Genomic DNA, 27553 nt, shown 5'->3' with positions numbered 1-27553 from the left:
TTATTATTCTCCAGGTAAAACTGTTGGGGCCTGAACCTGGACAGTGGCTATGAGTTTGAAGAGACTGAATGGATTAAAAAGACAATCGGAAGGAAAATGTGATAAGTCATGGATTCCCAGGTTTCTGGTTTAGACAAGTAGAAGGATAGATGGGGGTTCTACCTAAGTTAAAGGAAATGGGAAGCAGCGACAATTTAGGGCAGGAGATGAACTTGAGTTTAGAGAATCCATGAGGTATCTAGGCAGCTCCATCATAGTGGAGCTTGGCTGTGAAGATTGGCAAACCTGGGATTTTATCAATGTTGGACATGGCTGCTTTATTTCATTTACCTCCAGCAATGTGGTGGACCTGGTGGGGATGGGAGGGTTTTGCCATAAAGTGGCAGTGCCAGAGCAGACTCAGCCTATGTGTGTTTAAGATTTTAAGTACTATGAAGACCCGGCTGACGAATACCGGGACCAGGAGGGAACGCTGCTGCCGCTCTGGAAGTTCCAAAACGACAAAGCCAAGCGATTGGCCGTCACCGCCCTCTGCTGGTGAGTACAGACACTGCAGCAAATCTGAAGCCCCTGAGCGCCTGCTCCCTGCCAAGCCATGAATGAGCAGGCACTTCTGCAGTTAACCACCTTGATGGTGACACATAGCATTAGGTAAAAATGGGACTGGGATTCTTATGGGACTATGTGATCAGTCCAGGTCTCTAAGCTCAACAGTAGATGTGTGCAGTGTTGTTAGGTAACAGTGTTCATGGGAAGGCTCATGTCCTTGGGAAAGCCATGTCCATTTCCTGGGCCAATGGATTCGTATTTCTCTTGCAGGAATCCAAAGTACAGTGATCTGTTTGCAGTGGGACATGGCTCCTGTAAGTAAATTGGCTATTCATTCATTTGCTCACTCAGCCAGTGAACACTAGGTACCTATTCAGTGCAGAGCTCTTTGTCAGGTATCAGAGATACATAATGACTAAGATACAGACATTTCCTTCAGGAGGTCCAAAATCAAATGGGGGAGACTGATAATCATACCAGCAATTTAGTTCTGGGTGAAGAAGTACACCAAAATGAGCCTTCAAGGAGTTATTACTGTGAGAAAAGACAGGGATAGCACTTTTGGCAGAGAGACTAGCATATGCAAAAGTCTGGGAGGAAATGAAGTTTGTGGAGGGGCTGAGGATTAGCCCTCAAAGGGCTTGATAAGCTGTTCCAAGAAGCTTGGATCTTCTCCTGAGGGGAAACCACTGATGGGATTTGAGAAGGGTGGGGACAAGCCCAGTGCAGCGGGGACCTGCAGACTTAAGATAGGAAGCTAGGAGACTGGTGAAGCATCCCAAGGTGAGATGGCAAAATCTCAAACATGAATGTAAAGTGGGGATGGAGAAATAGGTTTGAAAAGCATCAAAAGTTAGATTTAACCAGACCTGGAGAGGGACTAGATGGTGGGGGCTGAGGTAGGGGTCTCCTGATCAGGTCCTGGAGCAGAGAAGGGTTGGGGCAAGTGCTTGAAGCGCATTACTTGGCCCCTGAACCCCGGGAGAGCACTGCTGTCCAGGGTGTTCCCACCCTTGCCGGTGCTGCTCCACCCCTCCCCTCACCCCCACAACAGGAGGCAGCACTGTGGAAACTATGAGGCAACTTGCTTTCCCTTCGTGTTTCTTGGTCCCCACAGAAACCCCTACCTCCTCGCTGGCCCAGATGTTCCCCTTTCCTAACAGGAGAGGGCCCCACACTTCAAATTAGCCACAGCTTCCCAGCTTGTTCTCTGGCTGGGAGGGTAAAGTTCTATGAACAGAAAACCCTCCTATTCTCCAAGCTGCTGCTGGCTGGCAGGCCTACAAGCTCCTGGTCTCTGCCCCTCAGACAGCCTAGTCTGCCCAGCCCATTCTCTGTCCGGGATGGAGGAGGTTGGCGGGTGGTGGGGGTCAGGCAAGGAGGAGTTGGTGTTTGTCATTCCTCTCAGGGAGGAGACCTGGGAACTGCTCCCAGTCTTATGGTCTGGGCTTCCTTTAAGGATGCCCTAAATGCCCGCTTTGTGTCTCCACTCTTGAAGGTGGGCTGCTGCCAAGCAGGACACACCCTCCCCCTCTGGCAGGGAACTAGCACATTCCTCCCTCTCTGTTGCAGCTTCTGGGCCTGGATCAGGGCCTAGGAGCTGGGCAGGGCCTCCCAGGAGTGGGTGTGGACTCCCCTGTGAGGCTGCTTTCAGCCCAGGCTCTCTGCCCAGGACTGAGGTATGGGTGTGAGGGGCTTCCCAGCAGGTGGGAAGAGAAACTCCTTCAGTCTAGCCCCATCTTCCTTCCACCCAGGGCTAGAAGCAGGGTCAGCTAGTTGGAGTCATGTTAGAGGCAGTCCATGGGGGAAGACTTAGCCAAGAGCAGTCTTAGAAAAGATCAACCACCCCTCAGGAATAGATGATCCCAAGCCTGAAAGGCCTAGCAGTTCCGGACAGGCAAATGCCCAGGAAGGGCACATTGTCCTTTGCTGGTCACATCCACATGCCTAGGTGGTACCACAGTCAGCTGCAGAATTTCTAGCTGGAGGATCCCTTCCCAATGATGTGACCTGGGGCCAGAAGCTGCATTGAGCCTTGGTTTCCTCACTCGCGACAAGGAGAGGCCGACATCTGGCAGCCCTCTAGGTCTGGGCTGCTGTGAGACACACTTGCAAGGAAAGCTGCAAACGCTCCCTGTGAGCTGTAGGAACCACCCACACATAAAGGACAATCACTGCTGATGTGTCTGTGGTTCTGTCTCCTAGCTTGTCTATAGGACCCTCACGGGGTCTGAGCACAGAACAGGGGCTGTGGGGACAGACAAGAATCAGACAAGGCCCCTACCTAGTCTCTTAGAGACCAGGGCCCAGCACTGGCAATGGTGGTATTCACTGTTGCTGTCACTGGGATGAGAGTTGGCATCTATTCTCCAGAGCCTTGCACATCTCAGTACCACTCTGCAGAGGTCTGAGCAAAGCCATGCTGGGCTGGGACTCAGAAAGGCCCCTGCATTCACTCCTGAGGTTGCCTCTGGAAGTCCCATGCTCTTGAGTCCATGTGCCTCCCTGGAAAAGGGCAGAGCTAAGGCAGGCAACAGGGACACTAGTTACTGGACAGGTCATTGTGAAGAGCAGCTGGCTCACCAACAGCCACCACACTGTCTTTGGAAGCTCACAGATGCCAGCCTCCCATCATCAGACTTTGCTTTATGCGGACAGTCATTGAAGTGAGAATTTGGGTTTCCTATTGGTTTTGACCCTGATGAGCTCAGCCTAAGCCCCCTTCTGCCTGGAATTCCCAAATGTTTATTCTCTAACCTAGCCAAATAGGACTTTGGCAGGGGTAGGCATATACCCTAGGGAGGACTGGAGCCAGTCCCCCATTTGGTCACAGGGTAGGTTGGAGGGAGCCAGGCCAGAAGCAAGCAAGTGGGGAAAAGAGAGTCCAGGCAATTGCCTGCAACAACACAGAAGCATTCACACATGCCTCCCCTCTGGCTGCTGGGTACAAGAAAGTGAGCATGTCGGGCTGCATACGGGGTGAGACTAGGCTGCCTTCTAAGACCAGGCTCCATGTCTCAGCAGAGTGGAGAAAGAGCTGTCTTCAGGTGGAAGCAGATGGAGGGACACTGGAGGGTATGGGGAGATAGTCCAGGACGGGACAGCTCATGGGGCAAAGCTGGGATGTGATTACATCACCTGCTGCACTGATCCTTTCTAACCCATTAGCCAGTTCATGGCAGGAAAATGGGGACCCCTCATGGGTGTCAGGCAGGGATGGTGGAAAAGATCCTGCACAATCTGTGTGGTCCTGACTGTTTATCACAATGGAGATGGGGAGGAAACTTCCCAGCAGGTCACAACTTAGAAAGGCAGAGGAGCCAGCTGTCCCTGAGCCCAGCCTCCCTCTGGGGACAGCACCCCGACAAGAGGCCAAAGTCAGTCCCTGAGTCCTGGCACTACACCCATTTCCCATGTCCCACCACATCCAGGCCTGTCTCTGAGCCTGCCCAGGCCAGAGATACACTTGTAGGGATTTAAATCTTTCCTGATCATTTTTATTTGTCAGCTTCACTAATTAAGCAGTGTTAATTTCATTTACTGAAAATGGAAATTCATCCACCTCATTTCTCCTCGTTCATCCTCCACACACAAAATCCATCATTCCTCAGCTAGAGGCTGCGTTAAATTTACAGGACTAATTATGTTGTCAGGTCTCTTTGTAAATACAGTCCATAAAGGCCACTGTGCTTGCCGGGTTGTAGTGCAAGGGCATTCCCGTTGTTAGTTTAATTACTGGTTAGTTATTTAGGTTCTCAAATGTTTGCCTCATTTTCTCTAAATCAAATTAAATGTCCCACTTGATGTATTCTGCCTCCAAGGCCTTGCTCTTATTTCCCACACTGTTTAAATATGACTTCTAATCAGATGAGAGTGCCTGGACAAGCCCAGCTGCCTGGGAGGCCGACCCCAGCCAAGCACCAGGGCCTCTGGGTATTGCTGGAGGTCTGCACTGATGCCCTTTCTTCAGGCAGCCTTGGGCCGCTCCCCTACCTTTGGAGGCTATAAAAATCCTAACCAAGGGGTATTTTTTCTGTTCCTGGAGTCCAAGGTGGCAGGGCTGGAATGTGGGAAACTGAAGGAGGGTTTCATTATTGCCATCAGAAGAGCTGGGGAGCACTGCATCCATCCTGCTGACTTCTAGAGGGACTGCTTCCAAACCATCCCAGGAAAAATACCACCTATGAGGCTTCTCTCTCTGATTCCTTGAAGTAGGGTTTAGGTCAACCTTCACTAAATGCTTACTACATTCATTTCCTATTGCTGCTGTAACAAATTACTTCAAACATAATGACTTAAAACAACAAAAATGTATCCTTACAGTTCTGGAGGCCAGAAGTCTAAAAATGGGTTTCACTGAGCAAAAATCTGGTGTCAGCAAGGCTTCCTTCCTTTTGGAGGCTCTATGGGACCATGCTTGCCTTTTCTAGCTTCTAGAGGCTGCCCAGACTCCACGGCTTGCGGCCCCTCATTCCCGCTAACAATTGCATCATTTTGACATCTCCTCGTGTTGTCACAGCTCCTCTGACTCTCCTCCCTCCCTCTTTCCCTTATAAGAAGCCCCATTATTACACTGAGTCCACCCAGGTAATTCAGCATAATCTTCTCATCTCAAGTTCTTAATCACATCTGCAAAATCCCTTTTGCTGTACAGTTAACATATTTATGAGTTCTGGGGATTAGGACATGGACATTTTTGTGGTGGGGGTGCATTTTTCTGCCTACTACAGCCCCCCTCCAAGTGCCTCTTGCATGACTTAATAAGGAAGTCAATAAACAGCTGCTGCCTTGGAGTCTACCCTGGGACCCATTTGGGATGCCACAGTAAGAAAGGAGGAGGCCTGCTGGCTTGATATCCTTGTCTCTGAAGCTTGGCACATACTTCCCTCTGACCACTGACCTAGCTTTAGCCTGATGCCCCAACATGCCTCACTTGCCCTCCCTCCTTCCTTCTTGCTTTTCCTCTATTATTCCTTCCCTTTTATCCAGCCACATATACTTACTGAAATCCTGTGGCCTAGAGAAATCTGGAATTCCTTCACTGACCCCAGATTTCAGAGTCTCTGCCTCTTTATACAATGGCGTGTGGGGTTGGGGCTCCTATCTGTGTCCCATCTGTGGACCCTCCAGTCCTGCTTTGAGGATCCAAGGAGTTTGTGAGATTTAGGACAAAATAACCCAGGGCCCTGTAAGCCTTGACCCTGATGGGGATTCTAGCCTTCACTGGGAACTGAGGCACTGTGGGTGACCTTGATGACAGTGTCCTCCTGCGACAGCTGATGACCCAGTTGGTGGCATCATACTGAGAATGCTGGAAGGCTGGGCAGTGATGTCACTAGTTTGCTGGTGACCTGGCTGGTAACATGATACTGGGAATGTTGGAGGGCTAAACAATGATATCACTAGGTCTTCTGGTAGCCTGAGCAATAATATCACACAGGGACCATTGGAGGTCTGAGTAATGATGTCATTCTGGGACTTTTAGAATTCAAAATGATACAGTGATGAGATTGTTGGAGGTTTGGGCTGTGATGTCACATTGGGTATACATAGAGAATGGAATAGTGAGGACTCGTGGGGTCACTGGCATCAGGCATGAGATCACAAAATAAGATGGAATAAGAGAGGAAGCCCCAGTTAAATGAGAGTTTTCTCTGCTTTCCTGGTGTGGTTTGGCAGACAGAGCCCTGAACTGGAATTTAGGAAACACATAGTCTAGCCATGTTTAGAAGCTGTGATCTTTATGTCAGGATGCCTCATTTAGTTGCGACTAACAGAGACTACTAGAGCCAGGTTAAGAAAGGGAGGCTTATTGTCAGGATGCATGTGGCCTGGGAATTAAGGCAGGATCTAAGGCCTTGGTGTGATTGCTTGCTCTCTGTGCCCCTCTCTCATGCACTCCATGCTTCTCTCTGCCAGAAGTTCCTTCTTATGCTCAACTGCCCTGTCCCTTACACGCTCTCTAGTCCAGATTCTGAAGGGACTGGATTGGCTTTGCCAGTCATTAGCACCCCATTACTCTGGTGCCCCTTTCCCCTCCTTTCTCCACCTCCATGTAAAGATCAGATAGGTGCCATTACCCTGAGTAGGGTAATTTCAGCTACAAACGGGATTCTGGCTGTGGCAAACACCCTGTAATGGGTCTGATACACCTGGGAACACCATTTCTCCCCTCTGGCCTCAGTTTACCGATCTGTAAAATTAGGGGGCCATAATTCCAGCTTCTAGGCCCAGTGGTTCTGTGAATAGGTTAGAGATGTCCTCACTACAGAGTTACTAAGCCAGCCTAGGGTTTCCTACCCTCTTTTCCTGATTTCACTGGTCACAAAGACTCTGTGCATACATGCAGGGATATGGGGTGTTGAAGTTTGTCTAGAAAATGTCAGTCATCATGGCTGTCCCCCAGGGGTCCTGTACCACAGTAAGGACAAGTATAAGGGTCATGCCCTCCTTTACCCTTCTGCAATAAGGAGAGCATCTGAGTCCTCTGCCGAGGCATCAGCCACCCACCTACCCACCTTTTTAATCACTCTTTTGCTCACCCACTCACACTCTGTCTTGCCCATCATCAAGGACAGACTGGACATCAAGGACATCGATAGCTCACCTCTGGCCTAGCAGCTGACACTTTGACTACCCAGCGAAGGCCTGGCCTCATTCAGCCACAGGGTCTGACTCTCTCAGCACACTAAAGGCTGCTAAGGGCAAGCCCATGTCTCCATGTAGAGTACTTCTGCTCCTTCCAGGGTCTGGCCTAGGAGGAGACCCAGATCAGGTGCTTAGGATTTGCATGAACAAAAGGAGCAACAAGTGACTGTTGGCACTGCCCAGTTCAAGTACTTTGTGACCTGTGTGGGAAAGACTCTCCTCAGCCAGCTGATCTCTCTCTTCAAGAGTCAGCCCTTAGGGCCCACCCTGGAGCCAGCTCCCCATCTCCATCTCAAGGCCAGCTCCCTAATGGTTCTGAGATATTGCCAGGCACAGGGTGATCTGACTTGGCTCCAGTGGATCTGAAAGCTCCCAGTTCCTCCTCTTTGTGAGAGGCTCACTTTCCCCAGAGCAGAAGCATTTTCCTTCCTGAACTCCCAATGGCTCAGGCTGGAGCCTAGAACCTTTCACTCCAGGAGCAGCCCCCTCCTTGCATGTAAGCTTCCCTTGTAAGTGCTCAGGTTCCCAACAGGAGTTCCAGAGCTGGGACGGAGCAGTGGCAATAAGGGAAGGTGGACTCCCTGTAGAGAGCTTAGCTGCCTTGGTGGGCATACCAGCTTGCATCAGCTCCAAACCTACGCACCTAAGACCAGCCTGGCTGCTGGCTGCTCCCGAGTCCTGCCTCCCAGTGAGCACCAGCTGATGTTTGCAGAATGCCTGAGGTGGGATACCTGGGACCTAATCATAGCTGAGCTCACGCCCAAAACCCACAGAGCCCAGCCCAGACTGTCCCTGAGCTCAGTCACCTACTCCCTTGAGTAAGGAGCAGCCTTAGAAATAAGACAGAGGGAATAACTCAGCAAAACTAGTCAAGTTGGGGCTGCTTTCCTCTCCTTCCCACACGTGGGCTCTACACCTTAATACTGGCCACTTTGTCAGGAGGGCCAGGCCTGCAGTTGCCAGAGGCAAAGGATGTAGTGCTGGATAGGGGCTCTCATCCTAGCTACAAGGCTGCCTTAGCATAGGGCCCCTTAGCATGGGGGGCTGCTCTAGACTTCTGCTTCTCTGGCTCTGGCTCTTCTGAGCTTTGGAAGGGTCCTGGGCAGGTGGCAGGAGAGCTGGACTTGAGGGCTGAAACTGTATTCTGTTCAGTGGCCACATTATCAGAATGGGCAGAAAGTGTACAGAAAATGAAAGAAAGAGCAGGAGGGCACTCTCCTGACATGGGTGGGCAGCGAGGAAGACCTCTTCTGAGTGGTCCACTATTGATCACCTAAAGCTGTGGGCAGGTCAGAAGGACAGCACAGTGGCCTATGGAAGCCTGACTGGCTGGTTTGGACTTCTTGATTCAGGGAGCATGCCAAGAGCTAGGGTTCAGGCTGTAACTGGGGACTGTGGGGCTAAAGGGTGTGGGAAGATGGCCACAGATGGCTGGCTCGAGGCTCATATAGGCAATTCCATGTTAGTCTGAACTGAACCCCTCTCCTTGACTGGGGGACAGGGACACATGGGCATTATCTAGGCATGTAAGGACAGCAACCTGCCCTTGGGCTGGGCTCTGAGGGTACTGCTCCTTCCCAAGCCCACATGGCAGGGGAGGGCACTGGGGTCTTCCCTGGAAGGGCAGCAGGACCCTCCCACTGCAGCAGTCCCTCTTTCTTGGGGCAGATGACTTCATGAAGCAAAGCTGGGGAATGCTGTTGCTCTACAGCATGAAGAACCCCAGCTTCCCTGAATACACCTTCAGCAGCGGGAGCGGCATCATGTGTCTTGACATGCATGTGGACCACCCCTACCTGGTGGTGGTGGGCCACTACGATGGCAACGTGGCCATTTACAACCTCAAGAAGGCCCAATCCCAGCCCTCCTTCCACAGCTCAGCCAAGTCTGGCAAGCACACGGATCCCGTATGGCAGGTCAGCCTCCAACCAGGGTGGGAGAAGTGGGTATGGGTGAATAATGTATGGGCCTGGGAGACACTGGAGGAGGGTCCTTGGGGAGGAGAGGGCCACAGACAAGAGGGTGGGAATGACAGGTACCAGCTTAGAGGCCAAGAAACTGGTGTGAGAAGAGACAGAGAAGGCAAGAAGATGATAATCAGGAGGTAATAGTGTCTGCAGGAAGAACTGGGTCTGCTTCCCCAGAGCTCCTATTGGGAGGGCCCTATCTGTTGTGAAGGATCTCTTAGATGACTCAGAGACTGTGGCTGGAAGCCACCAGGACCAGACAGGCCTCTGCTGAGTATGTTAAAGGCTCTAAGTCCATGTCTGTGGGCTTCCTCAACTCCCCACAGGGCTCTTCTCTGCCACCTGGGCTAGATTTGGGGGAACTACCAGACAGGGGTAGACAGCCCTTAGGTGGGCTATGAGGCTTGCTAGGCAAGGTCTGTCCCTTACCTGGATATTGGGGCTAGATCTCACCCTGATTCTGTCTCCCATCTTATTGCCTTGGGAGTGGATTCCATGTTTCACTTGCAGAGGGTCTCTTAGCTCTGGCTTTGCAGGCCTTTCCTCAGTGTGTTCCAAAGGTCCTCCTCCTCCCAAGACTGCATACCCTTACCCTACAGGCAGGTCTGGGAAAATATAAGGATGAATTTCTGTCTCAAGTCACCCAAGACCTCTGGGCTCTTCAGGAAGTGCTGTGACTGTCTTCTCATCTTCCTCTGCCCTGACAGTCTGCAGGCAGGCTCTGCACCTCTCCCTTTCTAGCCCTGAGCTCCCTGAGTCACTGGCTCTCAGCCCCCAGGCAGCCCTAAGTACAGAGAGGACTGTCCAGGCACAGGGGACATGGCTCTCTTTCAGCTTCATCCTTTGTCCAGAGCTGAGGCACAGAGAGCCACTAGGTACCCTCTCCCCTCCCCTGCTCTCCACCAGAGCAGGGGCCAGGGCCTGTGGCCTCAGGAGCTCTCTTCTCCAAAAGCCTACCTCCCAGTTCCTCACCTCCAGGCACAAGGAGGACTCCAGACAGGGGGAGGATATCTGTAGAGACTTTAAAGACCAGAGAGAGGAGGAAACACCCACTTTGATGAGACTGAACCAGATGGAATCAGGCAGCACCCTCCCTGACCCTGCTCTCCCCACTCAGACAGCCCAGGGCCAAGCACAGAGCATCTCTGGTTGGCCTGACCACCCTTCTAAATAAAGCCCAGTAGTGGGTGAGGGGGACCTTACTCCCAACCTGTTCTGTTCTCTGAATCAAATAGCAGGTTGGGGAAAGAAATGGACCATGCAGAAGACAAATTATGCCTTTCACTGGCTGGGTGCCAGGGGGACTGGAACCCACCTGGACAGGGGGACCTCTGCTCTCCCACCGTTCTGTCAGGAAAACAGGGATGCTACCTTTGCATAACCTAAGAATCAGAGGTCTTGGCTGGCATCATGGCTTGTGTCATGTCTCTCACTCATTTTCTGGCTTCCCGTTCCCCGTTCCCTTCTTTCCCTCTGAACCCTGCCCCCTTTCTCACTCATCCATCCATTCAGCCATTCAGTAACTCCTTCCTGTTTGCTCTCCAGCAGCTGTCTGTGCTTAAAGGCTTAGTCTCTGAAGCTCCTAGTGGGGACATAACCACAGCCACAGGTTGAACAGGACTGGGCTAATGGGGGCTCATGGGGGCACTGAGGAGGGGCACCCAGATTCTCTGGACCAGGTCTTCCTAGAAGAAGCACATCTGAGCTGAATTGTGAGGGGTGATAAAGTAGATGAAGAAGGGTACAAAGGGGTCACACATGCAGTGACACAGGAGCATCAAGCAGAATGGTCTTCTGGGAAATAAAATATCATTTGAAGCACAGTGTGAGCGACAGGGAGCAGAAAACAGGACCTGGGAAAACAGAAGCTCCCAGTCCTGAGTGTGCTTCTCTACCAAATGGGAAAGCTTGGGTTGTAGGTCAGGGTTTCAAATGAAGCATTAGTACAGAAGCCCAACAGGTTAAAGGTGACAGTGAGCTGCCCTGGTAGGATCAGAGTCCCCTTTTATAATGCACTTCCCTGTCCTCTGAGGTACTCGCACAAGGCTCTTAAGAGCTTCCCCCAGCATTGTTCAAAACCTGTTGCCCAACCATCAGAGGATTTGGGGAGAAAAGTAACACAGTCATGTTTGTGTCTTGAAGATGTCCTCTGGCTGAGCATGAGAAACCCTGAAGCCTAAGCTATGGCTGGGACAGTGGAGTTACAAATGAGCTGAGAGCTGTTGAGGCAGTAAAAGCAATAGGAAGAAACTAGAATGGATATGGAAAAGGGAAGAATTGGTGACACTGCCTGGGACTCTGGTTTGGGGTCCCCAGTGGTGTATCCACAGAGGCAGGAAATGGCAGAGAGGAACAGATTTGGCCAAAAGTGACTACAAGAAGCCAGAGGTGTCCTACAGGCAGTTGGCTGGATAAAGCCTGGAATTTAAAGAAAGCCAGGCTGGTGAGTGTGATGTCAAAGACCAGAGTCTAGGTCCTTGTTAAAGGGACAGTGTCTCAGATCAGAGAGGTTATTTTGTATCTCAGATGCCAGACTGGGGCAGAAGGACTGTGTTCTGTTTGCAGTGGAGAGCCGGGGAGAGAACTGTCTCTTAAAAGAGGACTAGTCCCATGGCACAGGCTATTTCCCAAGGGAGCCCATCTGGGTGCCCAGCCCTGTTCAAGCCCCACTGTGAAACCTCAACCAGCAGCACTTTGGCGGGGTGCGTGTGTATTCTGTGGGACGTACGCAGGGAAGGGAACAGGAAGAATATCTGAGACTGGGGTCAAGCAGGTCTGCCCTAATCAGATAAGGCAAAAGAAGAGGACTTAGTTAAGCAGACTCCATCTCCTTCCCTACCACCTGCTTCCTGGGCATTCATTCATTCTCTTAACACCAGTTACCACCTGTCCCCCACCCCTGCTTTATTCCTGCCCTCCCACCTCCACCCCAGGAGCACATGTGTGACTTGCACACGCACATACACACTCACTTGCAAATACACACACCATCCCCCATTAGGCATCAGGCTGCTAAGTGTGGTGTGAAATACAATTTCCATGCGTGCTGGCAGCTGTTCATTAAACACTTCCCTTTGCAGCTCCCTAGCGCCTCTTACAGTCTGGCCTTTGACCCCCTCTGTTCCCACCCTGCTTTAAAGGGACTACCTTTACACACAAGGGGAAGTGGTCTAAGAGTCAGGGCTGGCTCTGACTTGTGCCTCCCAGGCTCCATGGTCTTCTAGGACCCCAATGAAAGGAAAAAAGAACCAGCTGCCCAGATAAGCCCAGGCAGGACTGGGCCTGCCCTCCTATAGCTCTGATTACCCAGACCTGGTGGGGTGGTTGGGAGGGGTAATCTCCTCCCCACTCCACCACACCCCTTAACAGCCATGGTGACAGCTGTGGTTACTTACAGGCTGTGGCACTGGGTTCCTGGCCTCCCTCACTGGGCCTCTGCTTGCGATGGGGGAAGGGACGGAGGTCCCAGCATGGGAGGTCTGGAGTGAGCTGGAGAATGGGAAGCTCTGGGCACCCAGTCCCACCCCAGTTCTCCGGGATATGGGTTGGCCAGGCCTCCACATCTGGCAACAGAAACTTGAGCCTTAAGCATGTCATCTTCATAAGACAACAACTCTGTCTCCAAAACACTTTCCCATATGTTTGTTTCCAGCCCTGAGAAGATGGGGTGGGACAGGATTATTAACCCCGATTTGCAGTTGGAGAAATTCAGCTCAACTCTGAGATTTGGGAGCAAGATTCCGGGAGCAGGAGCTAGTGGTGAAGTGAAAGTGGCAACAGAGGAGGGCCTGACTAGAGAAAGGCCAAGCCTGGAAGAGGAGGGAGGGGAAGGGGCCTGCTCCCCCTGACCCCAGAAGCAAGCAGGAGAAAGCCCTCTGCAGAACCTTGGCACCCCAATTTCTAGGATGGTGGTAATAATGAGGATATTAGCTAACATTTTACTGAATACCTAATATTTGCAATGTTAGGACCTACAGGCCTTACATGCATTATCTCATTTATTCCTTACAACAAACTTGCACTATTATGGTTCATTTTACAAATGAGGAACTGGTTGAGGGGCCCTGTCTTTTCCAGTCCCTGTCTATGAAGGAAGCTGAACCCAGAGCTACCACCTTCTCACTACAACCAGGCTCACAGAATCCATCCCAGCAAAGAGTTGGGCACCTCCACTGACCAGCCAGGATTACGGCAGTGCCCTGATAGGCATGGCCACCCCAGGATGGTCAGGGAGAGAGGGTTGAGTGAGATAGAGGTAGATGGAAGGAGGGAGGGAGGCTAACTGTGGGACTCTGAGAAAAGGCTCCCAGAACTTGCTTCTGAACCTCAGATGGGTTCTCGAGAGACCCCTGCTCAGCACAAACTCAACACCTGGCAGGTTCACAAAGCTCACCGTTTGGGATATTTCAGGTCAAGTGGCAAAAGGACGACATGGACAACAACCTTAACTTCTTCTCTGTGTCATCTGATGGCAGGATTGTGTCTTGGACGCTTGTGAAGGTGCCTGTTTCCCAGAAAGGGTCATGCGCGGGTGGAGATGGGGAGTGGAAGGAGCTGAATGGCAAAGGAACCCCCAAAACCCTACTGATCCAGCCCAACCCATGTGCCTCCCCCATCCCTGTACTTGCAGAGTGAGCTGGTTCACATGGATGTCATTAAGCTCAAGGTGGAGGGCAGCACCTCGGAAGGTCTGGAGGGAATGCAGCTATACACAGTGGGTAGGACTTACATCCAGGCCTGGTCATGTCACTCAGGCCTTGTGAGGGTCAGTGACAGTGGCTGTCCCCCTTACTGAGCACTCCCTCCTCCACTCGGGCTGTAGCCTGGACAGAAGGTAATGGGAAAGCCTGGCCCTGTCTGCCCAGCCCTTGGCTGTTTGCAGACCCTCCATGTTTATGCAGGTCCCATCCTGTTTGTAGACCCTGTTCCTGTTTATGCAGATCAGGTGCAGTTATGCAGATCCAACCCTGTTTATGCAGATCAGGTCCCTGTTTACCCAGATCCTATCCCTGTTTACTCAATTCCTACCTTGTTTATGCATACTGTATCCCTGTTTGCACAGACCATGTCCCTGTTTGCAGATCCTGTCCCTGTTTACCTTGACCCTGACCCTGTTTAAATCAATCCCTGCCTTGTTTACCCAAACCCCATTCCTGTCTGCAGAGGCCCTGGCCGTTTACAGAGTTCCAACTGCCTAGGACACGCAGTAGGCCAGAGGACGGGTTTCTTTTTTCCATGGCTAGCCCTAGCCCTCAAAAGGGCCTGGGTTCAGGCTTTCCCAGGGGGGCCTCCTGGGTAGAGGAGGTATTGGGAGCCTTCCTCCCAGAATGGGTCTAAAGCTGTTCCCTCTTCTCCCAAGGGTGTGGCACCGCCTTTGACTTCCACAAAGTGATTGACTACATGTTCCTTGTGGGCACAGAGGAGGGGAAAATCTACAAGGTGAGGCAGTGCCTCCACTGTGTCAGCTCCTTACAGGGCCACTTAGACCTGAACAATCTGGGAGATCATCATTCTCATTCTCTACAGACCATATTCTGACAGATCTAGGGCTCAATAGTACTAGAAGGCTTCTTGGGGGAAGAGAATGCATTCTTGACCTGCTTGGGTATCAGGAAGAGGGGATGACTTCAGAAAAGGGGATGAACACTCTAGAGGGTGACTTTAGCCTAGCCTGGCTTCTTTCCCTCTGAGCTCTCCCTCCCTTCCTGGGAGTGGGCACTGGGAGAATTGGAACATTCTTGGAAGACTTCCTGGAGGAGATTTGAACTTAAGCTGAGCTTTGAAGCCCAGATTTAGAAAATTTATCTCTGAATACTGGGTGTGTCCCAGCCTGCAGGATGGAACTTCATGGCCAGTTTCTGCAAGGTCTCGGTGTTAGCAGGTGAACATCCTTCTGAGCTGCCATCCATCCAGAAATAGCTCTGCTACAAGTTTTCTTAGGCTCAAAGACTCAGAATGTTAATTACAGGCAGCTTCCCAGGAGCCCCTGAGGCCCAGCCAGAGCTGGTCTGAATGCAAAAGAGGTCCCTGTACCCCCTCCCAATGGTGGCAGGGGAGAGGCAGGAGGGAGAAGAGTAAGACAATCATCACACTGTCTTCTGGAAAGAGAGTGAGGGGCATGCTGTCAGGGCAAGAAACCAAATGGGAAATCATAAAATTAGGACTTGCTGCTGGCTCTGCACTTGCTCTTACCCGGGCAAAGTGGGCAATCCTGTTGGAAGGATTCTGTCTGTGGGCTATGGGTAGACCCAGGGTTCTGTCTGTTCACAGGCCTTGGCCTGGACACAGGCTGGCCATACCTTACCAAGGGCCCCCCAACCTGCTCTGCCTTAGCTCAGAGAGAAAAGGCCCTTTCTGCCCGGGCTGGAACACTCTGGGCAGACTAGAGCGCTTTCCCTCACCCTCCAGGAAAGCTCCCTGCCCACCCCAGCCTCCAGCCCCTTAAGCCCCTCCTTTCTCTCAGGTTGTGTTGAGGGTGAGAAAAGCAGCCAGCAACTTGCCCCCAGCTCAACTGTGACAGTGATGTGGGGTGAGGACAGAGGAGGGATCTCAGGTTCTGACCCTCCCAGGCCCCCAGGGAAGTGACAGCTGCTGGCCTTTCCCTCACTCCTGATCTCTGATCCCTCCCCCTAACCCCAGTGCTCTAAGTCCTACTCCAGCCAGTTCCTGGACACCTATGATGCCCACGACATGGCAGTGGATGCTGTGTCCTGGAACCCATACCACACCAAGGTCTTCATGTCCTGCAGCTCTGACTGGACAGTGAAAATCTGGGACCACACCATCAAGTGAGGGGCATACCTTCCCTCAGGCCCTATCCTGGGCTGGGCTCTCGCGTGTGAGCCCTGTGTCATGAGTTTTCCACCTCTGTGCCACTCCAGGACCCCAATGTTCATCTATGACTTAAATTCAGCCGTGGGCGATGTGGCCTGGGCACCATATTCTTCTACTGTGTTTGCAGCAGTTACCGCCAATGGGAAGGTGAGTGCCCCCTTCCTCACCCTGCTGACTCCCCTACTGGAGGTAAGATATCTCAGTGTTCCCTCCTAGAGAGCCCACCCTGTGCCCAGGTCAGGTATGGGAAGGGGGGACATATGGACTGTATATTCTCAAGGGCCAGGTCTCCCAGGGCCTGTCAGAAGAAGGGTCATTCATCCCATGAGGACCTGAAGAGAGAATGGAACTGTTCATCTTGAAGGAGAAAGCATTCTGGGTAATAAGATGCCATGAAGAGCGCTTATATTCTCTGTGGGCCCTGGGGAAAGAGCTACTGGGTGGCAGGGGCCAGCCTGATGTAAGGAAAAACTTACGAGCCAAAGGTGATCTGTGATTGAACTAGTGTCTGAAAGGTAGTGAGTTCCCCATCCCTGAGTCTGAGAAGGGGTGACGGGAGAGGTCTGTATTAATACTGAGAGTTGGTGAAAGCTAAGAAACATTTTGTGAGAAAATTTTCCTTACTTTGATATAAGAGGCACCAACCCAGGGAAGTAGTATAGTGATTATGGCCTCAACCCTAAAGTCAGTCAGTCATCTACTTGCTGAACAGGTGTTTACCAAGAGCCAACTATGGCGCCCAGCTCTAGGCCACACGGCCTGGCAACTCAGGTCCCTGCTCGCACAGAGTTCAAATTCTAGTGAAGGGAAAGAGACAAAAAGCAACAACAAAATTCCCATAGCATCAAGTGCTAGACAGAGATTAAAAGAGGATGATGTGTGAGAAGGCAAATAGTGAATCTGTGGCATCTTACTACACTGATGGACAGTGAGTGCATTGGGGTATGGTGGGGGAAGACTTGATAATATGGGTAAATGTAGTAACCACATTGTTTTTTCATGTGAAACCTTCGTAAGAGTATATATCAATAATACCTTAATAAAAAATTTAAAAGAAAAGAGGATGATGTACATACACCAATGTTCATAGCAGCATTATTCATAATAGCTAAAAAGCAGAAACAACCCAAATGTCCATCGACTAATGAATGGACAAACAAAATGTAGTATATCCAAAATGATTATTATTCAGCAATAATAAGGAATGAAGTATTGATACACGCTACAACATGGATGAGCCTTGAAAACTTGCTTAGTGTAAGAAGCCAGTTGCAAAAGAACATACATTGTATGATTCCATTTACATATGCCTAGAATAGGCAAACCTGTAGAGACAGAAAGTAGATTTGTGGTTGCCTAGGATGAAGGGGGAGGGGGTTGGGAGAAGATGAGGAATGACCACTAATGGATATACAAGGGTTCATTTTGGGGTATGAAATTTTCTACAATTGGTTGTGGTGACAGTTGCATCACTGTGAATATGCTAAAACCCAAGAATTGTATACCTTAAGTGGGTGAATTTTATAGTATGGGAATTGTATCTCAATAAAGCTGTAATAATTTTTTAAAAAGAGAGAAAGAGTGATGTAAAAGAGAAGGACTAGGTGGCTCACAGATAGTCAGGGAAAGATTCCTTGAAGAGGTGACAGGCAAGCTGGCAGCTGAATGACAAGGGGCCAGCCTTCTGAAGATGGTGGGAGGCATTCCAGATGAGGCAACAGCAAGCCTAAATGCCCTGAGGTAAGAATGAGCTTGAGGGGTTTAAGGAACAAGCAGGCAAGAGTTACTGGGATCTAGTAAGCAAAGGGGAGAGAGCATGAGATTAGAGTGCAGAGTGGAGAATCTAGAGTAAGAAATCTGGATTTTATGTATATGGTACCAAGGGAGACTATTGGAGGATTTTAGGTTTTTTAAAGGTAAGGTCTGGCTGCTCCATGGAGGACAGATTGATTGTAGAATGGCAGGAGCAAAAGTAGGGAGACAGGTTAGGACCCTGCTGCAGTTGTCCAGGCTAATGGTTGCTAATGGTTTGGACTTAGGGTATGGTAAAAATTAGTTCAAACATTGGTTGAGCACGAGCACTGAGCACCTTACATGTATCAACTGGTGTAAACCTGGCTCTGCCATTTATGAGCAAGTTAGCCTTAAGAGCCTCTATCTTCTCATTGATAAAGTGGGGACGATAACAGAACCTACCTTGCAGAGTAGCTGCTAACATGCTTGCCCAGCTTTCTAGTACACAGTAAGTGCTCAATAAATGGTAGGTGCTATTATTGTTAGTTTTGCATAGACTTAAATTTTCTCCTAAGCTTTTTATTCTCACTCCCTCAACCACAGGAAAAACAGAAACACAAATCCCTTCTCCCTCTGCCTCCTGCTCCAGTATGCTAGTTTCTGTCGTGTTTCCCCAGAAAGCCTAGGGACTGGTTATCATCCCTGAGTGGCTGACACCCATCTTTCCACAGACACATGTGTTTGACTTGTCCATCAACAAGTACGAAGCCATCTGCAACCAGCCTGTGGTGGCCAAAAAGAAAAACAAGATCACCCGTGTGCAGTTCAATCCTATCCACCCCATCATCATAGTGGGTGATGATCGTGGGCATGTCACCTGCCTCAAGCTGTCACCTAACCTGCGCAAGATGCCAAAGGTATGGGCTTGTGGAGTTAGGGCTGCTGGAAGAGATATTCTCCATAATGGTGGGCGCTGAGAGAAAAGAGGAGCTGGGGTTGGTTCTGGCTTGGGAAACCCAGGGTAAGGGTCGTGTCAATGCCCAAATGAGTTGCATAGGAGAAGTAGGTTTGTGGGGAGAAAGTATCAGTTTTCACATACAGAATCTGAGTTACCTGTGGGCCCCCCAGGCAGAGACATCCGGTGAACAGGCAATTATGTGGGTCCAAAGTCTGTGGGGAGCATGTGGGCATCATTGGCTTAATTGGTGGAGACCAGATTGCCCAATCAGGGGACTTGGGGCTTAGTCACTGCTTCATTGGCTGAGCTGACACAGGGCTTCAGCTCCAGTGGTCCCTGAGCTGGGAAAACAGAAAAGGAGGGTAAGTAGGTCAGCATTTAGGCAGTCCTCCTTCTGAGCTCTGGTTCCTTTCTGGGATCTATAATGATCTGGAGACTGTGCCCAGAGCTCAAGAGCCCCAAATACAGGCCATGGAGCCCAGAGCCATGACCTCAAAGTCTAGATCTCAGAGTCCTGATTCAAACTTAAGAACCCAGGCCTTAGAATCCAGAGCCCAAGAACCCAGTACCCAGTTCCTCACATTTTGGAGCTGTGAAAGGAAATGGAATTTGCTTTCTGCCAAGTTCTGGGCCAGGATCAGAGCTGGGCCAGGGCTGGGCGATGTTGCCCTGATAACTGTACCTCCAAACTGCGGTTTGGGGTATTTACTTACAGTTTGAGGCAATGGCAGGAGCCTGCCTCTTTCAGCTACTGACACCTACCAGGGCAGGGGCACCAAACCATCCCTCTGGTACTGGCCTGGTCCAGTCCCCACAACGACCAGGCTAGAGTTTGGCAGGGCCTGTAATTGTAGCCAGCTGGGGGAGGGGGTGGACTTGGCTATAAATACTCAGAGAGCTGCTAAGCTCCTGCAGCTGTGGCCCAGAGGCTGTGGTGGGCTGGGGGTGGGGTTAGGAGGGACCGGGTGGGGTACAGTGGGATGGGATGGGATGGGGGAGGAGGGTTGGGCTTAGTCTGAAGCTCTTTGCTGAGACCAACTAGTTGGCCTCAAGGAGGAGGAAGGAGGCAGCACCTTTTGTGAAACAGATTGAATCTGCTCTGAATTTAGTGAGAGAGACTCAGGCTTGAGCTGGCAAAGCTTGACACCCCAGTGGGAAGGATGATGGTCACCCCTTGGGGCAGGGAGTAAAGGTGGTAGATCTGGGTGGGGGCCTACCCTACTCATTCTGACAAGGGAGGCAAGGATCTTCCACAGTCCCAACGGCTCAAGGGCAAGGGTCGGTCATAGCTTGGGGGGGTTGAGCTCTGTACAACTGCGAACCTCTTATCTCTGAGGATCTTAGTAAGGGACATCTGGGGACTAGTGCTTGGGTAGATTGGAGGTTCCTGTGAAATTACCATTTGACGCTGTCAGAAGCCAAGTGATTCAGGCAAAAGGAAGTCCTGCTCTGAGCACTTCCACGGGCCGCGGTCTCCTGCCCTTTCTAGAGGGCTTGGCCACAGAGGCCCAACCTGGCTCAGGGAGCTTCCCATGATTTGGGTCAGAGATCAGCTTGTCAAAAGTCAATGAGTCTCTTTCCCTAATTGCTGTATAGATGGAAAACTGAAGGTCAGAAAGGGAAGGGACCTGCACACAGTCATGCAGGGAGTTAATGACAAAGCTGAAACTTAAAGTCAGGTCCTCTATCTCCCAGGGTATGGAGTGAAAGGAGAGAAAAAATATCTCTGCCCTCTGCCTCAAGAATGCAGAGGTGAGCTGTGTAGTGGCAAGGGCACTAGGACCCAAGGAGAGGAGGAGACAGATTTGGGAGTAGGTGCAGGCATCACACCAGGAGGAAATCCTGCATGCTGTCAGCAGCCAGGGTGAGGTCAGGAAGGGACCTGCTGGCCTGTACTACCCACTGCCTCACAGCCCATGCCAGATTCAGGCTGGGCCATCAGCAGGGAAGGCTGGGGCAGGTGCCAGTGAGCAGTGGGCACAGGTGGCTGAGAGAGTAGGGGCTCAGGAGCAGAGCAACACCCTCCCCTCCTCTGGCTATGTCTGACACAACAGGCCTGGATCCAGATGGCACCCCACTCCCAACCTGACCTGAAAGCATTAGGGAAGAGAACTAGGTGAGGGCACCTGTGGCTTTGTTCACACCCATCTGCCACTGACCTCTTAGCCCCCTGTCAGGACTCAGCCAGGGGCCTCCTGTGGAAAGGGTGGTCCCATCAGTCAGAGGCCCAATCTCTCTCTCCAGGGCTACAGCTCCCCCTGGATTGAAAGGCTAGCTCCTCTAAGGGTCAGTGGGTGTATACTTTATCCCACTCCTCCCAGTATTAAGACCCTGAACCTCAGGTTCAGAGCCACAGCTGAATGCTTCTTGCAGGCCTCAGCGGGACCCCTGTAACACCTAACCTGAGTTGGGGAAGGATGCTGTGGCAGTGGGGAGAGTCAGGAATTCAGAATCTACCTGGGCAGGGGAGGGGCGGGGCACAGCTAGGGCATGCTGGGCAGAGGAGACAATGCTGGGACCTAGAAACAGTTAGCCCATCCCTCACCATTCCTCCCCAATGTATACTTTGCCACTGCACAGGAGAAGAAGGGGCAGGAAGTGCAGAAGGGTCCAGCTGTGGAGATGGCAAAACTGGACAAACTGCTGAACCTGGTGAGGGAAGTGAAAACTAAGATCTGAGGGCCTGGCCTCAGTCCCTGTCCTATTTCTTGAACCCAGTACTTTTAGCCCCTGACTCTGGTACTCAAGCCCAGCCTTAGCACCCAGTATATGACCCCACACTTGTTCAGGTCCCAGCATCTTCCCTTAGCACCCTGTCCCAGCCCTGGTCCTAGCACCTCAGCCCAGGACTTGGACCTAAACCACCATCACCCCCTCCTACTTTCCATAAATAAACCTGTGTCTGGAAGCCCACCACACCACACCTTTAATTTTGCTACTGCAGGGCCCCCAGGAAGAGAAAATCTCAGGGTACAGCCATATAGTTCCATTTATTATCCAGCAAACAGCAGGAGGACCAGAGGAGGGGCCCAGCCTGGACACCCTCCCATTATTGCCACGGATTCCAGTTTGCTTTCCCAAACTTGAGGGCCTAGAGATGCTTGGCCCAGGGAGAGAGTGGACCCAGTCCCTGGCCCTTCAGATGGAGCAGAGTCCAGATGGCCCTGGCTCTAGCACCAACTCATGAACCCCCACCCCAGGCCTGCCTACCTAGGGCCACCAGAGCCCTTCTTGAAGCCAGGCTGGCTAGACTTGTGTGCTAGATCCAGCTCCAGACAGGCTGGACTCTGAGTTCTGGATCCCACACTGATTGGACCATGGGATCCTGATTCCAGACTCTGGGTGGGGTGGACTTAGGTTCCAGATTCCAAGCTAGGCCAGGGGACTTCAGGGCTGCAGCAGGTAGCTGCCTTCATGGCTGGGCTTCTGTGGCAGGGGCGCCTTCTCAGGACAGGGGCCAGGACTGGAATTGGGACTGGATTCAGAGAGGGAGTCAATGTCGGCAGAGCGGGAGTGGCAGGCCCAGCAGAGAATGACCCAGAGCAGCAGCAGCAAGAAGCCTACAAGGCCATTGCAGACGATGGCGATGAGAGCCCCCTGGGAGATGGCTGCCCCCATGACAGGCAGCACCGTCAGACCAGCACAGACTGCAGGGCTGCCTCAATGGCAAGGCCCATGCCGAGGTGGGACTCCAGTGTAGCTGGCCTTCCAAAGAGGCTGTCCTGTCCACACACTCAATGATTCCTGGGCAGTGGAGATGTCCCCCGCAGTCCTGAGCCTGTGGAGGGGGAGGGGGGTACAGAGCAAATGAAAGGGTGAGGAGGAAAGGGTGGGGTGAGGCCAAGGAGCAGAGGGGTAGAGAAGACAACTCCCTCCCTCATCCCTGGCCTCCCTGGCAGAGGACTTTAGGTCCCAGCAGGCCCAAATACATCCTCGGGTCTGGCTCTGGGCAGTGGATGGGGGTAAGTAGCCACAGTGGGGAAGCTGGAGTAACCTATATCTCATTCTCCTTAGAGACAGCCTGGCCCTGCCCACCAAGCTTCCAGCCCTCAAAAGCCCTGTGTGAGGGGGTGAGATTGAGGAAGCCAAAGCCTTAGGGGATGGGGGCTGTGGCCGCTTTAGTGTGGCCTGGGTGCCTCCCCCATCTCAGGACTCCAGCCAGCCAGCCCAGGAGGCCTCCGGAGGTGCCAGCTCACACAGAGGGAACTTTGTGGAGGCCCTGGCAGGCATGTGTGGGTCTGTGTATCCAAGACTGTGTACCTAGGTGTGCCTCTCTGTGGGACTGTCTCTCCAGGTCAGGAGTGTGTGTCTGGCTCTCACTCTGTCTTTCAGTTCCCTTGCCTAAATGTCCCCTTCTGCCTCTGTATACCCACCGCTATGTTCGGGGAGCTGTCTCTGTGTCTCCATCTCTGAACGTCTCAGTGTGTCTCTTGTGTGTCTCATTTTTCTCCCAGTCTATCTTTGTGTGTATCTCTGAGTCTCTGTGTGTCCTTTTCTCCCTCTCTCTGTGTGTATGGGTCTCTTGTGTCTCCCGGTCTTTTTTCTCAGCTATATGTCCCTCTGTCCCTGTGGACGTGTGTCTCTCCCCTTCTCTGTGTCTGTGTAGTTCCGTGCGTCTCAGGTGCCTCCGTCTTTGTGTCCGTCTTTCTCTGCGTCTCTGTGTGGGTCTCTGTCTCTTTATCTCCGTCTCTGGGTCTCTGATTCTCGGCACTCGTGCCCGTGGGGGGAGGGCCTCCTTACCTGAGTTGAGCCCGGTGCGCGCTCGCGGGAGGGTCCTGGGCAGCGGGATGCTGGGCGCCGACTGAGGCTCAGAAACCTGAGGGCGCGCTGTTGGGGGACAGGGTGGGGGCCAGCGGTGGGAGGCGGGTAGGGGCGACGTCCCCTCCCCTGGCCCTCCCCCTTGGCCGCGCAGCCTCCGCCGGCCGCTCCCGCCGCGGAGCGACCGGGGCGGCCTCTGCCGCGGGCGGTCTGCGACGAGCGGGTACCTCCTCCCCCTGGGGCGGCGCCTCCTCCGCGGCCGCCGCCGCTCGCTCGCTCGGCGGCGCTCGGGCGGCTGCTACGGGCCCGGCGCGGGATTCGGCTGGGCTCGGCTGCGTTCGGCTGAGTTCGGGTGCGCTTGGTTGAGCTCGGCTGGGCTCGGCTAGGCTCGGACAGGTTCGACCAGCAGCAAAAACAGCGAAGAGCCCCGCCTCCTGGGAGGCCGGAGGCCGGTGGCCGGTCGGGGGCGGAGTCGTCCCCGCGCCGCTGCCACCATTCAATTGGCTGACCGCGCTAGGCTCTCGTGCCATTGGTCGTGGCAGGGGTGGACTGCCTCGCCCCTTGTGCAGGCGGTGGAGGGGGGCGGCGGGAAGGCTGAAAGGGCTACCCTGCTTGATCGCTCCCGAGGGAGTGGGGCGGGGGCGGGGGCGAGGGCCCCATTCTTGCAGGGATTTCTAGCACCTTCCACACCTAGAAGAGCTTCACACTCAACCCCTGAGAAAGACCAAAGCCTCTGTACCCCCATTCCTAAGGAGACTGCCCCTTGGTATCTGAGAGAGGCCTCTGTCTCCGAAATTTGTAGGAAGGCTTCGGGCTCCCCACATCTGGTAGGAGACTGAACCTCCTCGTTTTGATGTAAGTCCCCCCTACCTCCGCACGTCCACTTTCACCTGGGTGTAGACCCGGCCCACTTCAGAGAATCTGTAGGTGGCTCCACATTCCCTAGCTCCAGGAGGTGTAAGCGGTTCTGCCAACACAAGCTCTTTGGACACATTTATTGAGTTCGTGTGCCAGATTTGTGCTTTGCTCTTCTATGGGGAAGTTTAAGACAGAAAGGAATGGGATACTCTGAGGGATGGCTCAGCCCTGGCTAGAATGGAATGACTCTCTCTCCATCCTAGAAGAGGCTGACTCTCTCTATCCTAGAAGCTCTCCTAAAAGGAAGATCAGCTTGGGCAGGAGCTGTCAGGTAGGCCTTCCTACCTAACCTCATATGCCAGTCACTTCTCAGTCTTTTGAACTGGACCCTTTCTTCATCCCACTCTGCATATTCCCCATGGATGAGCATATCCCTAAAGCTAAAGACTCAGTGATCCCAAATCCAGCATTAATTTGGATTAAGTGCCTATCAGAATCAAGGTGGTGTTGATTCCTCGTTCTGCCAGTTAACTTTGTGACCTTGGGCAAGTTACCTAACCTTTTTTTAGCCTCACCTTCCTCATCTGTAAAATGGTTTCAGTAATAGCTAAATCTAATCTCTCAGGGTTGTGAATCACTGATTTATACCAGACCAATCACATCTCAGCAAAATGCCATTTGACACAATCCCAAGGACCACATGGACCCTCCCTCCAATGCCATGAAATTCAGATAAGATCCCTATAAATCCAAATGTTATCCTGCAAATGAGAAAAAGAAGGGTAAAATAATCTGAAAAACAGAGTCATTCAAACGTACTGAATTACTTAGAGCCTGTCTAAAATAAAATTTTGGACTTCACTGAGTTTATCAAAATGAATTAAATTTTAGTTACCCTGCCCCTGTTGCCCGGCAGGGTGGGGGCATTGTGAGCAAGATCAAGTCCATTCTAGGAAACAGAGGAGACTGATATATTGCATATCTGAGTGTAATATGAATGAATTTCGGATCCAGCTGCAGTAGTTCAGATTTTATCCTGAAAACAATGGGGAGCACTGAAGAATTTTGAGCAGAGAAGTAAATGTAATCATATCCAGAAATGAAAAGGATGATTTGGGCTAATTGGTGGAAGGAGGGATTGAAGGCATTTGAGAGTGAAGATATGGAGTAATGACAAGGGACTAAAGTGATGTAGGGGAATAGGAGTAGAGAAAACAGGAAAGTATTAAGGATATTTGGGAGTTACAATTGGCAAGACTTAAAGCTACCTAGACCTACAGGATATGGTGGGTAACAGGGAGGGAAAAGTCTGGGATAACTCCCATGTTGGTAATTAAGGAGTTGCCCTTTACTGAGCTAGAGGACGTATGACAAGGAATGAGTTTCAGCAGGAGCCTCGAGTGGTGGGGATGATGAATTCTGTTTTGGATATGTTGTATTCGAGGTACCAATTGGGCACCCAAATTCAGATGTCCAATAGACAGTTGGATAAGCAGGTCTAAGGTTCAGAAAGAAGTCAGGCTGAAGATAACATTTTGTGAGTTATCAGCAAAGGAATAGTAATCAAACAATTAAAGTGGATGAGTTCACCCAGGAAGAAAAAGAACTGGTTTAAGCAGAAAGATACATTTATAGTCAGATGCTGAAGCCTAAAGACAGGGGAAGAAAACTGGAACTAGTGGACACAAAAGCCATTTTTTGTGAATGTTACCTCTCATCTCTATTACTTTCTGATTGTCTCCCTCATTTCCCTCCCCTGCCCTGTCCCAGTCCCTGTCATGCCCATCCCCAGATTGGCATAAAATGTTCTTCTGGTCCACAAGGTGAAAACACAATTTTGGACAATCCCACAGCTCAAAAGTTTATTGTCCAGGCATCCAAGAAGATACTGGTTTTTTTTCTTGGTTGCAGTTTGCAAATTCCTCAGGAACAATTACTGTTAGCCCATCTTAGTTAGATGCTTAACTCTGGACTAATCAACCATAGCCAAGGAATGGATGAGGATCAAATTGTCTAACGTGGTCGACGTGATAACCCCATGAACATTGGTGGTGGGGTAGTGGTTCCTAGGATAGGAGAGATCCTAAAAAAGCAGAATGACAGGTATTGAATATAGTCTATCTTTGCCCAACACACACACATCATTTTCCAATGTATGATTCCAAAATGCCCTTACCTGCATAATCCAACCATCTCACTCTACGTATGTCAATAAGTTCAATGAAGTTTTTAATAATAAGTTCATTACGGTTTTAAATATGAACTCTCCAATGAAGGGCAGTTCAATCACACATCCAGCTACTGCTTCTGGAAGTTATATGATAGGATCATTGTTGTTCATGTATAGGTTCTTTGGGTAATGTCCTTTCATGTTCCAGTCGGGTCTCTATAAAGTGTGAATAAGGCTTCTAATAATCCCAATGCCTTTGTTTAAACTGACTTTGAACTACTCTCATCCTCCCCCAAAAGTCCTGATATTTAGAGATAGAAGAAATAGAGAATACAATAGAGTAAAAAGAAAGAACTGTACAGTGGTCACTAATCCAGAGCATCATCTATATTTTTTTGGCCCATGAATAAAAATTTTGGAACTAGGCATCTGTTTGTTGACTCACTACTTTGGCTATATAGTTCCTCAGCCAGCCAATCTAGTTACCCTAGGTTTTGCTCACAGAATGTGATCCCTTCCTTATCCAGTGTTCTGAGAACGCCATTGTGGAGTTCTCTGTGGGGAACTGTAATGATTAGCACTACACTTTCTACTGGTGCTTTAGGGATTATTTTGGGATTGAGCAATCACAGATCTCTGCATTTGAGGATGGGGTGTGGTTTTATTTTTCTTCCCAGATGATACCGTTCTTTTAAAACCATAATCAGCTGTATGTCAATTTCATCTGGAGGAGGATTCCTTTTGCTAATAACGCATTTCATTGGTCCTAATTGGGTTTTTTTCCTGGTTTTTGTTGTTTTTCTAGTTTAAACAACTCTGAAATCAGTGTATGTCTTACAATTAATGGCATGTAATAGTCTTAACCTCTTTTTTCTTAACAGTTTATAAAATAACTTGCCTCTTATAACTGCTGGAACATGAGATTTATTAAATATAGTAGTTTTATCAGAATTCTTTTTCACAAATAATAGATTACACTCTGGGTATTGAAGCATATAAAGGATTTGTTAAAAGATGTTATTTAGAACAATTGTTAGGAGGGTTGGAGAAATGGACTTGAGGCTCAGTTTCTAGGAA

The 27553-nt window shown here is 50.9% G+C and overlaps 2 protein-coding genes across 3 annotated transcripts in view; one reads left to right on the top strand and one right to left on the bottom strand.

Annotated features, from left to right (window-relative positions):
- Nucleotides 1–21620, top strand: part of DNAI1 (dynein axonemal intermediate chain 1) — a 52356-nt gene extending 30736 nt beyond the window's left edge. Inside the window, exons 11-20 of one of the 2 annotated variants that reach the window (XM_017657796.3) lie at nucleotides 420–537; nucleotides 820–863; nucleotides 8866–9113; nucleotides 13575–13664; nucleotides 13795–13882; nucleotides 14524–14603; nucleotides 15804–15952; nucleotides 16046–16145; nucleotides 18464–18649; nucleotides 21271–21619. In XM_017657796.3, coding sequence (XP_017513285.1) covers nucleotides 420–537; nucleotides 820–863; nucleotides 8866–9113; nucleotides 13575–13664; nucleotides 13795–13882; nucleotides 14524–14603; nucleotides 15804–15952; nucleotides 16046–16145; nucleotides 18464–18649; nucleotides 21271–21369 — 1202 coding nt within the window. In that variant the 3' untranslated portion in view covers nucleotides 21370–21619. Of the gene's footprint in view, nucleotides 1–419; nucleotides 538–819; nucleotides 864–8865; nucleotides 9114–13574; nucleotides 13665–13794; nucleotides 13883–14523; nucleotides 14604–15803; nucleotides 15953–16045; nucleotides 16146–18463; nucleotides 18650–21270 lie in introns of both variants that reach the window. The other variant, XM_017657814.3, reaches the window with a different exon arrangement.
- Nucleotides 21621–21661: 41 nt separating this feature from the next.
- On the bottom strand, nucleotides 21662–23663 carry ENHO (energy homeostasis associated). Its single transcript, XM_017657859.2, has 2 exons — nucleotides 23431–23663; nucleotides 21662–22468 (listed from the first exon to the last, which is right to left on the bottom strand). Exon 2 carries the CDS (start codon nucleotides 22306–22308, stop codon nucleotides 22078–22080), a length of 231 nt encoding a protein of 76 aa, XP_017513348.1. The 5' UTR covers nucleotides 22309–22468; nucleotides 23431–23663; the 3' UTR covers nucleotides 21662–22077.
- Between the last annotated feature and the right edge of the window lie 3890 nt (nucleotides 23664–27553).

The sequence above is a fragment of the Manis javanica genome, chromosome 2, assembly GCF_040802235.1.
Source record: "Manis javanica isolate MJ-LG chromosome 2, MJ_LKY, whole genome shotgun sequence".
Classification (NCBI taxonomy): Eukaryota; Metazoa; Chordata; class Mammalia; order Pholidota; family Manidae; genus Manis; species Manis javanica.
The sequence above is the reverse complement of the archived record's forward strand: the minus strand, read 5'-3'. Positions and strand labels throughout refer to the sequence as shown.